The sequence below is a fragment of the Phycodurus eques genome, chromosome 6 (assembly GCF_024500275.1).
Source record: "Phycodurus eques isolate BA_2022a chromosome 6, UOR_Pequ_1.1, whole genome shotgun sequence".
Classification (NCBI taxonomy): Eukaryota; Metazoa; Chordata; class Actinopteri; order Syngnathiformes; family Syngnathidae; genus Phycodurus; species Phycodurus eques.
In genome coordinates, this window is record NC_084530.1 from 8,984,685 (window position 1) to 8,998,891 (window position 14,207).

The following is a 14,207-nucleotide window of genomic DNA, read 5'->3' on the forward strand; positions in this document are numbered from 1 at the left end:
GCAATGGGGACACCGGTCATACAGGGACCGAGCAGCCCGTATCAGGGGGTCCGGTACCCCATACTCCTGGAGCACCCGCCACAGAGGGAGACGATCGAACGCCTTCTCCAAGTCCACAAAACACATGTAACGTGAAGTCAGTGCAACACGTTGATGTGGCTTACTTCGGCACCAGTATTGGAGAGGAGATTTTCAACAGCACTGGCACCTTTTCTTGGACTGACTCAGGTTAAAGATCCAATGCCGGAGGGCCAACATCTGGTACCCACAAGGCTTCAGGACCCTAGCACTGATGTAATCTGGTCCTGAAGCCTTGTTTTGGTGGAGTTTCTCGAGCTGTATTCTCCTGGTCAGCTGTCACTGTCATATGAGGGTATGTTAATCCACAGCAGGAGCCATCGCTGTCATTTGGGGGGGAGGTGGTTGCTGTGGAGACTGAGCAGGTATCAATGTAAATTGGGAAGGAACAGCAAGGGGTAAACAACTGCATCTGTTGAAAACGAAGTTATTTGACCTCCTTGGCCTCCCTCGTGTTCCGGCCCCACGGAAAGGTGTTTCAGTGTATCTGCAAAGGTTTTTATTGTTTCAATGTTTCATCCACACAGAGCCAGCGTTTGGGAGCCTGAAAACAATAAATTTTTAAACTGGATCCCACTATGAATGGATATCAAAGCGCTGCTGTTGCGCTTCCGTGTGTACAACACATCTGCGTCTCTCTTGAGACGGTGACGTTTGTGACTGTTCTCACATGACTGTGCACGAACACCCCCAATATTTACAATGGTCGATTGCCGATCCGATGACTTCCTGTGGCAGCGTTACAGCCTCACTTCAGGCCTGGCATACTGTATATACTATAGTCTTTCAGCTTTTGAGTCTAGTCTTTCAGCTTTTGAAAACAAGTAAGAAAAATATTGCCTCCATTTCTGTTTGGATGAGGTGTAGTGATTTACTCTCCTGATTTCCTTGCGAGCGGTGTGGGTTCAGTTTCCACTCAATGATGGTGACAATGTGAGTGTGAATGGTTGTCTGTCTCTTTATGTGCTTGACCGTTAACCAGTCCAGGATGTCATCTGCCTTTCACTCGTCCCTTAGTCAGCTGAGAAAGGCTCCAGCTCCCCACGACCCTGAACAGGATAAAGAGTACAGAACATGGATGAATGGACATTTATTTTTTTGCACAGCCGTAATCTATCGACATACAGTAACTATATCTTCAGATTCGGTATTATTATTGCAGGGTTGACTCATTAAGGGGCTGATGGAATGTATATTTCATACAAAGCAATGATTAAATTGTTTTATTAATTTGTATACAGTGGATCCCCGGTATTGGCAGCGGATAGGAACTGAGTCCGATCAAGAATAGTGAATTCCGGCAAATAATTGAAACTATGATCCCCAAATACTTACAAACATTGCTCTACCCTTAAAAATACAGTACTGTAAACATCTTACAGCTAACCACCCAAATACAGAATGTACAGTACCTGACCTGTACATGCACATCAACAATACTGATGATGATGATGAAGAGGAGGAGGATGAAGAAGATAAAGAATTACTGTAGCGGCGCAGTTTGGTATAAATTAACTGCACAGGAGTTGCATCGATGACGCCGACACTCATGGGCCGGCCTGTACTGGTAGAAAAGGTCCACTGCTTCGTAGCCCACTGGGCTCAGCGCTTCGGTATTTACTGACCCAACATTTCTGGACCCACACACGCAGTCAGAAAAGAACCAAACAATGAGAAAGATTGCTCTACTTTACTTTTCCATGTGTGTTGCCTAATTACAAAAAAGCACCACAATGGAAGTACCATGGCGCCAGTGAGGTGACGCTGGCCCTTTAAGAAGTGTTTTGACCGGGCACGTGCGCTCCTTATATGGGATCGAGGCAGCCTGTGTTGACCGCTAGTTACCTCTGCTGCTGCTCGTTTCTGCTCCGCATTGAGCAGCCGTATAAAAACCGACTGGGGGGGCGATGGAGGGAGGGGATGAACTACTGTTTGCATTGACTCAGACACACAGATGCAAGCTCCGCTACGGAAGAGGAGTACCGTTTTTGTTGTAGTTTTGTTCATTTTTAATTGCCTCGGACCAGTCATTCTGTTGATGAAAAGGGATAAAGAGAGAGGATATTCAGGATAAAGGTCGGTGACATTGATTTTGTCCTTTTATTTTATGTACCCGCACTCGTTGTGATACAATTGACATAGTTTGTAAGCTGGACATCATTTTGTTTATTTTTGTTAATTTCTTTTTTTGTTTTTTGTTTTTGTTTAGTTGAAGACAATCAAGTTTTGTTTTTATCTTGTGTTACCGGGTAGTAATTGTCGCTAAACTTGCTTTTACCATCGAACTAATTTAGACGAATGCCATTATGCATGTTTAATGAAGTCATATAGTTTTCTTGTCATTTGTTTTTAACGAGGGTGTAGTCAAAATATGTTGGGATTTTCTTTGTCAGTGGTCATTGTTGTCTCATATTGTGATGTCAGTATCCTCCATGGCCGTCTGCTCAGAGTTGTCTTATTGTCAAGTTTGAGCTAAATCGGCATGAACAGTTCCGGTAAATCACTTTCAAAATAAATCCCGGCTCGTTGGCTGTTCTCGACGCAACATTAATCATGGATTGATAACTGCGATGGTTCATTGTTCGTCATCGTGTACGTTTTCAGATGGTAATTCATTTCCGTTGGCTTGAATATCTTAAGCAATTGACACCTTGGCGTGTAAACACAGCGATGCCGAATGTCCGATAGTGGCCTCACCTTCAAAGTAGCAATTAACTGGCTTAAGTGACTCTGAGGTTGTACGTTGTTTCATTGTTTCATTCAAAGCAATTGTTTTTTTTACCGTCCTGCTGGAATAACATGAACGCATCTCGTTTTTTCATTGTTTTATTGTATTCATATTTGTATTATTTTGTGTCTATATTACTGTTGTTGTTTTGCTATAGGTGCATTTATATATTATTGTTCTTGTTTTTATTGTCCGAATTGTGATCAATGTTAAGGTGAATATTTCGTCGTGATAAACTTGGTTATTATTCTAATCGTGTTTTAAATGTGCTGTCCAAAGGAGGAACTCATTGCAGTTCATGCGAAAAATGTGATATAAGACGTGAGCAGAAATTGATGGTAAACAAGTCTAAAATGGACCATATTTGGGTTTACCACTAAGGGCGCTGTAGTCCTGCACCATTCCGCCTGAAGGCTGCTTCAGGAAAAACAAATCTTCCTGCCAATACCTAAATAAAAAGACGTTTAACAAGTGAGTTATTTAGGTTTCTGTATGAATTTAAATTGTTAATTAAAATTAGAAGCTCATTAATGCACCGTCAAAATGAACATGACTTCATGTTGTTGTTTGGTTCACCACATAAACAAACATACGTTGTACAAAAAAAAAACCACACACAAAAAAAAACAACTCATGAAAACAATGGGTAATAAAGAGCAAACAAATGAATGAATATGTTGCAGCGTGGTAATGGTGTAAATACAAAGTTACAGGGCACACCATTAAGTAGCACCTGTCAACTCAACTGAAATCCAATTAAAGAGCTGTATCTAGAACGTAGCTTTTATAAGTAGAACTAGTGCTAAACTGACCTTGTCAGTGAGCTCTTCATTGTGGTTGTAGTTTGCAGTACTTTAGCACTGCAAGAGACATGCAGTGTTTTCTTTCTCACGTGATCAGCCTTTTTATTTATTTTAAATGTAGTGTAAAGAGTGTGTTTTTCACCAAGTGTGCTGAACATTCAGTGGTGCCACGGTGGTTAAATAAGTGTGTCATGAGCTTTTCCATTTAAATTGAATGAATTTGTCCATCCCAATGTTTCTGTTGGTTTTTATTGCAACATTTTAAGCATTCCAGCAAATTTACTTCATACATGCAACTGTGGGGAAAGTGTGTTCTAAGTATCTTTTGTTAAATGATTTTGAATCCACTTTGGATTCATGACAACAAATAAAGCTATAAACCCTTTAATTAGTTTCAGTGGATATGGACGGAGTGCTAAAATTGCATTTGTGTCGCGATTTTGTAATTCCAACAAAAATAGATTAATGATCTAACTAGACTTTTAATCCAGCCTTGGAGCAAATGTTGAACTAAGTATTTTCTTCCCACTGTATTTGCGCATCCTTTTGCCCTTGACGTGGTGTTGCTGTTGGCCTACCTACTCCGTCCCATCCAATCGGCGTTATCTTAGCAAGTGGCGTGACCCTTGAGCAGTATTGATGTGAACAACCATTACATGGTTTTCCAGGAAAAAGGTATTTGCATACAAAATACGTTGTGTATGTTGGTCTTCTTTGGATGGAAACATCTTTTAAGTCCTTGCAAAGTGAACATACAGCTGTCCCACAGATTTGACACACCGCAGAGAAGTGTTGTTAACAAGTCTGCCAGATTGGACTGAATTAAAAACAAACAAAACAAAAAAAAAATAGCCAAGTATATGAAAACAGACTTGAAAATGGTGAACAATTGAGACATTCTCTCAGCTTTCAGACGCTGTTGGCATGTCTGCAGAATGCGCTGAAAACACGCCCCGCTCTACTGCCACCTGTCACGCAAACATGTTCGTACGTCAAGCATATGCCCACATATATCCTTAAATGTATGAGCTGTGAAAATACATTTCGTCTGTTCAAAGCCTCTGGTGCCTGGAATGTGTCCTATTGAGTTGTCGCGGGGCTTTTCCATGCCGCGTAGACTAGCTAGCTGACGGGATAACAGGCTTCCGAATGTCGGTGTTGTCCAGTGCGTCGCTGCCTCGCTCGGTGTTGTGCCCACGGTATGTCGGACCACATAACAGAGACATTTAAAGGAAAGTTAACCATTTATTAAACACAGCGATACACATTGTTCAGTCTAGGAAAGAAGCATTTTCTTTCGGGTTGTAGGCATAGATGGCTAGCTCGCTTCACGCTGTCGCGGTAGAAGTGGACCTTGTAATAAAAACGAAGTAAAGTAGCAATTATATGGATATGATGGAATGAAGGTGCTCAACACTTATAGTGTTTTTTAGCCCCGCCTGAAACGGTGAAAAAACAGTTTAACGCTATAGCTCCACAATTCAGAACTACACTATTCTTTGTCTTTTCACGTTTGCAGCCATTGTCTTTAAAAGTACATCATGTAATTAGAAACAAATCTCTCAATTCAATTCACTTTACAGGGTCTATAAGTATGTTCGTAAAATAAATCCACTGATGATGACATCGTCGGCCTGGTTTGATGAAGTGAAATAATTGATGTTCCACATTTATATCACGATAGGAGTCCTCTGACATGTAGCTGATAATGAGGTGAAAATAGACCCATGAAGACTTGCAGACCACTTTCAGTTTTTTGAACTTTGAACAGTTTTTGGTAGACGTGGGCTTGAAAGATCTGCAGTGGCTTGTTACTTCCCTCACTCATTCGCCGCCTCCCCTGTGGTTTATGTGCAATTCTTTATGCTTGCTGCTGTAAAACCTCATAGGTGAATCAATTTTTTTAAAATCCCTTTTTGTCGTCATAGCTGTTTTTGTTTTATCACCCCCCCCCCCCCAATATTCTAGCTGTTTTTGTTTTGTTTTATTCTGCTTTGAAATTGACTTAGCCTTTCTGAATTCCTGAATAGGTATATATAACAGTATTCCATTGAATGTGCTCTTGTCCTTGCTGTTGTCAGTGATGTAGCCGATAACAGTCTGCTTTTTTTTTTTTTTTTTTTTTTTTTTTTTTTGTGTGTCGATTTGCAGTGAGGAGCAGGAGCGTGCTCCGTGAGGTCGGGAAGAAAGCGTGATGGCGGTCTTCACTCAACTGGGTTTACTGCTTTGGAAGAACTTCACCTACCGAAGAAGACAGACTGTAAGTATGAGTGTCATAGTCAGTAAGGAGTTTATTTTGGCAACAATGATCAGTTTTCTTACATTCAATTATATACATACCCCATCGTAGCATTTTTACTCCTGCCTGAATCTGTCTGTCTACCACACGCAATGGCAGGTCAAGTGGCAGTATGACTTTATTTTTATTGTCTTATTAATGTCATTGTGCATCTAATTTTGTATTATCATATTAGATTTTTACCACGCTTTATGGTTTTTATCGCCGGTTTTATTTTCAAGGGTAGTTTTAGAATATCTTGGTTTCTTTTGTGGGTTAGGATTGATGTCAGTCCACTGTTGGCCACAGGCTCCGAAAAGGATTACTGATGACATTTTCGTTGAACAATGCGATGACACAAGTGCACTTCAGCTCCATTATCCAGTTACCGTCTCGAGCAGTCTGTCGTCCACTCACTCGAAGTTATCTCAATCACATTCAGCAGTGGGTCGAAACACAGAGCTGACTTCTGTTTTAACTAAGGGCTTCATTTGCATACAATAGTCCTTTATACCCCCGTCAAGAAGCAAGCTTTCCCCGAAGTGACGGCAGTTCCTGCTACATTTTCAGTCCAGTGATTTCCAACAAAGAGATACAGTGCACTCTCATAGAGAGTGTCTTTATTCTTGATCTCTCCCACCGCTTTTGGTGACTGTCTGCCATGCCGGTTCAGACTTAGCAGCCATATGGAACAGATGGGCAGAAAACCCAGTCTTCTAAACCCGGCAGACTTGTCTCTGTCTCCACCTATTAACCTATATACTTTACTACTCGGTCTCTACTCGGTATTACTGGTAACATACCCTTCCTCCTAGCTAGATACATACAGTATAATGTACTTGTTTTTATGTCTGCTGCACTAAGATGATCTTAGTTGAGCAAAAGAGTTACCAGGCACAGAGGACTAATGTGAAATTGATGTCTCCTGAGCGGTTGTGGTTGTTTTGTCTCATCCCTTCTTTTTCATGCTTCTTTTCTCAGATTCAGCTGCTGATTGAGATTATCTGGCCCCTCTTCATCTTCTTCATCCTCATCTCAGTTCGAATACACTATCCACCGTATGAGCAACATGAATGTAAGCTGTCCTACCAATACGAGAATGAACAATCGTTCTCTTTAATCATGAAACATGTAATTATAGTATACACTCCAAAAAGTAAAATGTTTTACACACAGCCAGCCTCAAGTTTCTTAGTAAAATCAATATGAGTAGTCCTAAGCATGTTAGGATCTTTTGGATTTGTCAATATTTGCTTGCACCATTGGGCCATATGATTGGCTCTTCAGGGAAATGCAATCATTAAATTGCATCAGCACTTGCAGCAAAGGCCACGTCCCAAATACTTTCTGAAAGCATTTTATTGGATTTTTAATGTACAGTAATGATATCTATACCCTCATATTGGAGCAATGGAAATGATACCTTGACTCAAAGTCAATGGAGACCAATGAACGGTACAAGTCCACAAATGTATCGACTTAACCTCAGTGCTTATCAGTTTAGGAGTAAATTGTCCAGTAAATTACACAGTAGCAATGAAGTTAGGGATAGGACTCTATTATAGTAAAGTCAAGGCCATAAGTGTGGTAAAACAGCCTCAAATCTGGACAGCTGAAAGTATTTGATCCGCACTCCTTACTTTTAATTGATAACCGTTTTTGTTTTATGGAAGGATTTTATTAATCCTATTGTAATTGTATGTATCTTTAAAGTACATTGAATTACCCTGTACACATTGTGCTCTGAAAATAAAATTATATTTTATTTCATATATTTTATTTTTATTATTAATAAAACTTCCTACTTGGCTTTCATGATTGAAGGATTGTTTTTTTTGTTTGTCCACTGAGACGCAATTATTTACATCTGCCTTGTCTTCTGGATTGTGTAGCGAATGTCGACCCCCCCCCCCCCCCCAAAAAAAAATAATGGCATGTTCTGCATAACTTCACAGGTCATTTCCCAAACAAGGCCATGCCTTCAGCAGGCACTCTGCCCTGGGTACAAGGAATAATCTGCAACGCCAACAACCCCTGCTTCCGAAACCCAACCCCTGGAGAGAGTCCAGGGGTCGTAGGAAACTTCAACGATTCTATGTGAGTGATGAAAATGACCTTCTTCCACGTTGATACAGTAGCTCAACGATTGTCTTTTCTGTAATATTAATCAGCAGCTTCATGAGATCCAATCCAAGAGCGGTCAGTGAGCTGTTAATTTAACAATGGTTATTATTGTTGTTGTACTGTCACTTCCAGTAGTGTAGAACTGCACTGCAACATGCTGGAGCTGGTTGCAATGTTGTTAGTTGGCAAAAAAAAAATTATATAGCACTTGCATTGGAGGTCATTCAATTGTTGTGGACTACAAAGTGTCTCGATTTTGTCTCACCGTGATTGTGTATTTCCCTCATCCATTTTCAGAATCTCTCGACTATTTAGTGATGTCAAGAAGGTCCTGCTGTACACCCAGAACGATAAGAGCTACGAGGGCTACCAAGGGCTGCTGAGGGCCCTCCACAAGATGCAGAAGAACACTGCCCGTAAGGACGCTTTGAGTATCAGCTTGTTTTGCACTATATTTTTGTTCCACATGATCACCTGACTTCAGTTCACTTGGATTAATAAGGAAAGAGAACGTAAAACTCCGACACAACTGTACGGTCACACATATTTCATTTTGTGAGACAGTTTCAGTTTCATGCCTAGTTTGAATCTTTAAAATATTCCACGATGACATAAGGCGTCTTTACTGAGATATCTACATTATTGAAAACACATTTACTTGATATATATAATATGCAGCCGTTTGAAAGGGTTCTTATTTCAAATAAAAACCCATTGTGATACTGTAGTTTTTGAATGAATCATGGCGAATCAGTGGATTAACAAAATGGGTGATGCAAAATGAAGTGAGTTGTAAAGGTTGGCAACAAAGTTGAGCTCTTCTGAGCGCCTTTCGTATCAACGTCCGACAGCCTGCCCCCCCCCCACACACGCACATTTCCTCAAGGCCACTGGGTGTTGCCTATGGTATTGGAGTATGGCGGAAATGGCGATAAGGCTTTCATATGGACCACCCTGACAATTATTATGTAATCAAGACACAAATATGCACCTTGTCCCAACTTGAATGTTGACACTTCCTACTCTGAGGCAGTAGATCTCAATTGTAAGCATAGTTTTTTTCCATTTGGATTTTTAGAGGAACATTTTGAAAGACCGTGATAGGAAAAGATCCATAGCCATGACCTTGGCTGCTGAGAGAGGTTGCGTTTCTCAGAGAACGTCTTGTTGTTGGCTTTACAGAGCAGACTTGGTGCAGACAGTTTCAAATAAGAGAAAGTCCCCTTTCGACTCTGCAGTAATATAAAACACTTCAAAAAAAAAAAAAACTAATCAACCCAGAAGGGATTCACTAAACCCTTACTTCTTTGGAGCCCACACACACATCTATCGATCCATTTTTCTATATTGCTTTTCCTCCTTAGGTTTACAGGTGAATGGGGTGCATACACTCAGGACTGGTCACCAGTTAATCACATGACACACATGGACAACCATTCAATCTCACTCCCATCCATGGACAATTCAATCTTCAGTTTATCTCTCATGCATGTTTTGGGAATGTGGGAGGAAACATGGACAGAACACGTTAACTCCACACAGAAGGAGGGGCTGAGCCAGCATTCAAAACTACAACATCCCGACTGTGAGGCAGACGTGCTAACCACTACTATGCCATGCTGCCCAGCATGAAGACAACCAAGACAAAATAACAACTAAGAGTCTGTTCCATTTTTACCACTCAATCCCCATGTGATCAGTTCAGTTACTTTCCATCAATAAATGTGCCTGAGCAAGGTTTCACATGAGACCCTGATGTGGAGCAGATCTATTGTAGCTAAGCAAAACAACAAGGGTTTTTGTTGTTTGCAAACCATCTGTTCTTTTTCTCCAGAGGTAGAAAACATTATTATGCAACAGCTCTGCAAGGCATTGCATACACATTAGTTTGAAAATCATAATTACAAAGAATTGTAAATATTGTTTGACCATCTCTTGTGGGATTGTCAGTTATTGTTTTCTAGTCCATTTTGGTAACGGATGCACATTAGATACTGTATGACTTCATCTGTGGAGATTTGAAAGCCTTAGATCATCTGGGCACGAATCAATTTCCAAATGCACAGCGTGTGGCGCGCTTGCACCCATGTGACGGAATGCATTGCTTTGGAAAAGGGAAACGTTTTATGTGGGAAAACACTAACACTGCTCTACTGCGTGGTGACACCATCAGAATAAGAGGACGGCTCAAAGGAGTCAAACTGCTCACGTGTATGTGAACAATTGAGAAAACAAAAGGGCACTGGGAATGGTCATACTTTGCAGAGAATGGCTCTCGGTAGAGGTAAACATTCCACCCATCTAAACAATCTTAATTTGTCAACCATCATAGATTCACCTATATATTCCTTCCTTTTTGTTTTTCAATCATGGTGATATTTAATGAGAAATAAAGGAAATTTTATCCTGGCCCACAACAAAAATGAATGCCTTTGTGCTTCCTTCATGGCTCACAAGTTTTTCTCCTTATCTTGATCCAGACGGAGATGAATACAACCAGATTTGCCCTGAAATATTTTGTCTAAATGTGGTTTGTGCTTTAGAAATTTAGATTTGCAGTAAATATGTACAAAGCTGCTACACATACAGAACAGGCCAGACTGGCATTTAAGAGCACAGTTTCCTTTTTTTTTTTTTTTTGGCAGGATCTCAACACCAAAGGCAGATTCCATCCATAAAATTGTGGAGTTTATTTCACTGCTGTGTAACAATTCTGTTTTGTTAAGCGCATTGGTGGTTCACAATGATGGCAGCCTGTTTATGGACTAGTTTGGTTAACAGTTTAACGACTTTGGCTTTTCAACAATAAAAGGCTCCAGCAGTATTGTTCAGTCAGCTTGGTTTGTATTTACCCACCTCCAGCACAACAAACATAAACAAGAAACTGGCGTTGGGCTTCAAAAATAAAACTCTCTGATCCTGATAACTCGGGGAATTTCAATCACTTTGACGCAGTAAATGAAGACACACACACACACCTGGAATGAACTCATACATCTGTGTTGACTATACAACCTCCCATTTTAATGAGCTTGTAGAATCTAGTCCACTGTGTCCTCTTGCCCTTTGTATGTCCTGTAATGGGGCCTTTCTTTCCTACTGGGACACTGATTAGAGCCTATTAGCACTCCATGGAAGTTCACCTCAGAGAATTAAGCCAACTCATAGACACAAGGGTAGAATTTAACATCCACACTGTGCTCATGCAGCTGTAGAACCATACAGTTCTTCACTTCCTCTCTGGGATGTTCACTTTGGGTGCAGTTTGTGCATTGTTTTGTGTGTGCGTGCCTCAGAGAGGAAGGAAGCATTTGGCAGGATGTAGGGGAAAGTGGAACGGCCGAAAGTAACCTTAAGTGATTGCAGGTCTAAGACCAAACCATTTAGAGAAGTTGTTTGACATCCTTGGAATTCAGCAAAGTCACAAAAGGTTCTCGGAGCAGTTTGTGTTCCAGTTTCTGATCTTATTCGCCACTAAATACACTACCTCCACCAAGGAGGTTATAGTTTGCTTTTGACATGGAAAAAAATGATTACCTTTTGTGATTTGAAGTTTCATGTGAATCTAAGCCAGATTTGGCATTTAGCTGAATCAAACCTAATATCCACCAAATGTTTTGGTCATCCATTATGTCCAGTGGCTACATTCCAGATAAATTCCTCCCTTACCGGAATATTAAATACTCAAAAACTAGTCATCATAACACAATGATTCAGAATTGTAGAAGTGGTTTAATGGCTGGAAAATTATGTTGTACCTCTGTCTAAGTCATTCACTGCTTGATTTTGTTGTTGGAACAAGTCTTCACTTTCCCATCTTACATATATTTCTAAACATTTAACAATGTGGAATAAAAGAGTGTTTGTGTATTAAAAGTTGTTAATCAGGGAGGTTCTGGACTGACACTTGTTTTTTTTTTTTTTTTTTTTTTGTTCTAGGTTTCAAACTGAAGGACTTTTTAAGGGACAACGAAACCCTCTCCCACTTCTTGCATCACAACGCCTCACTTCCTCGCCACGCGTTAAAGCAGATAGTGGAGGCTAATGTCAATCTGGAAAAGGTAGAATATTATTGTGCTTATTTCTAAACTTTAAAACGCGGCACCAAACGGGGGCAATTTGTTACTGTGTTTGTTTCAAATCTAAACGAGATGTACAGCATGTCGAGTGCTTTTCACATGGGAGATCATCATAAATCCCCAGCCTCAGTGCTTGTGCACAAATCCATTGGCCTTGACTCAGTGGAGACTGTTAAGCCCTTAATACTAGAACAAAAACCAAAAAAAAAAAACATTCTGGGTGGGCTTATATGGGTCCAGACACTGTGGACACAAAGTGATACCCTCTGCACTGGATATTTCTCCATTTTAATCAAGATCTAAATTACAATTGGATCTAATATTATTCTTCTTCCTTACCACTGTACAACTATCTGCCTCTTAATTTCCTTATGTCTTCTCATTGGGATATTATCACAGGCTTAACATGAAGAAAGACACAGCCACACACACCTCCTCTCCCAGTCATATAATTAATGTATTTGTCCAACTATCACCGACTTACATGAATGCATTTAGCAATGCACTGACACATCAGCAAGAGCTGCCGGGAAATCACATCATAGCAGAGGGCAGGAATCCCATGGCTGCTCCTTTTCGCTCACCCTTCCCCCGTCACTCCTCACGTACAGACACAGTGCTGTGATGTGTATCGCAGCACTGTGATACACACCGCCGCTACCCAAATGTCTATTGATCAGTGATGATGAGCTTCCAGTAACCTGGCAAAGCCATTACTCAATATTCAAGAAGAATCCTAATTTTTTTAAATTTACAGTTCATGCAAATTCCCACTAATTCTCCAAACATTTGTGCAAATCCAGATGACTCGTCACCATTGCTGATAATTAATGTTCGTGTTTGGAGTATGTATAACGTGATAAATATGATGGCGTAACACAAGCAGGTCAATAACAACTTGGGGACAAGCCTCTGTTTGTGGTATATACAGATGCATAACACACAACAAAAATGAACACTTAGTCTGATAATGGGTCTCGTCTGTCCTGGAAGAATGAATTACCTCTACTTACATGGTCCCAAAATGGTATTGTTAATTTTTTTTACTCTTGTGTTTGCTAACAATAGTCTGATTCCATGTTATGTACAACCGCAATTCCAATGAAGTTGGGATGTTGTGTTAAACAGAAATAAAAGCGGAATACAATGATTTGCAAATCATGTTCGACCTATATTTAATTGAATACACTACAAAGACAAGATATTTAATGTTCAAACTGATCAACTTGATTGTTTTTAGCAAATAATCATTAACTTGGAATTTTATGGCTGCAACACGTTCCCAAAAAGCTGGGACAGGTGGCAAAAAAGACTGAGAAAGTTGAGGAATGTTCATCAAACACCCGTTTGGAACATCCCACAGGTGAACAGGCTAATAGGGAACAGGTGGTGCCATGATTGGGATTAAAAGCAGCTTCCCTGAATTGCTCAGTCATTCACAAGCAAAGATGGGGTGAGGTTCACCTCTTTATGAACAAGTGCGTGAGAAAATAGTCAAACAGTTTAAGGACAATGTTCCTCAACGTACAATTGCAAGGATTTTAGGTATTTCATCATCTACGGTCCATAATATCATCAAAAGGTTCAGAGAATCTGGAGAAACCACTGCATGTAAGCGGCAAGGCCGAAAACCAACATTGAATGCCCGTGACATTCGATCCCTCAGGCGGCACTGCATCAAAAACCGACTGTGTAAAAGATATCACCACGTGGGCTCAGGAACACTTCAGAAAACCAATGTCAGTAAATACAGTTCGGCGCTACATCCGTAAGTGCAACTTGAAACTCTACTATGCAAAGCAAAGGCCATTTATCAACAACACCCAGAAACGCCGCCGGCTTCTCTGGGCCCGAGCTCATCTAAGATGGACTGGAGCGAAGTGGAAAAGTGTTCTGTGGTCCGACGAGTCCACATTTCAAATTGTTTTTGGAAATTGTGGACGTCGTGTCCTCCGGGCCAAAGAGGAATAGAACCATCCGGACTGTTATGGACGCAAAGTTCAAAAGCCAGCATTTGTGATGGTATGGGGCTGTGTTAGTGCCAATGGCATGAGTAACTTACACATCTGTGAAGGCACCATTAATGCTGAATGGTACACACAGGTTTTGGAGAAACA

At 40.6% G+C, this 14,207-nt stretch overlaps 1 protein-coding gene across 1 annotated transcript in view; it reads left to right on the forward strand.

The window, feature by feature from the left end:
• Positions 1-1,978: 1,978 nt before the first annotated feature.
• Positions 1,979-14,207, forward strand: part of LOC133403856 (phospholipid-transporting ATPase ABCA1-like) — a 37,967-nt gene continuing 25,738 nt past the window's right edge. Inside the window, exons 1-6 of the mRNA XM_061679213.1 lie at positions 1,979-2,154; positions 5,761-5,869; positions 6,869-6,962; positions 7,843-7,984; positions 8,309-8,427; positions 11,951-12,072. Of these exons, the coding sequence (XP_061535197.1) occupies positions 5,804-5,869; positions 6,869-6,962; positions 7,843-7,984; positions 8,309-8,427; positions 11,951-12,072 (543 nt within the window). The 5' untranslated portion in view covers positions 1,979-2,154; positions 5,761-5,803. The remainder of the gene's footprint in view (positions 2,155-5,760; positions 5,870-6,868; positions 6,963-7,842; positions 7,985-8,308; positions 8,428-11,950; positions 12,073-14,207) is intronic.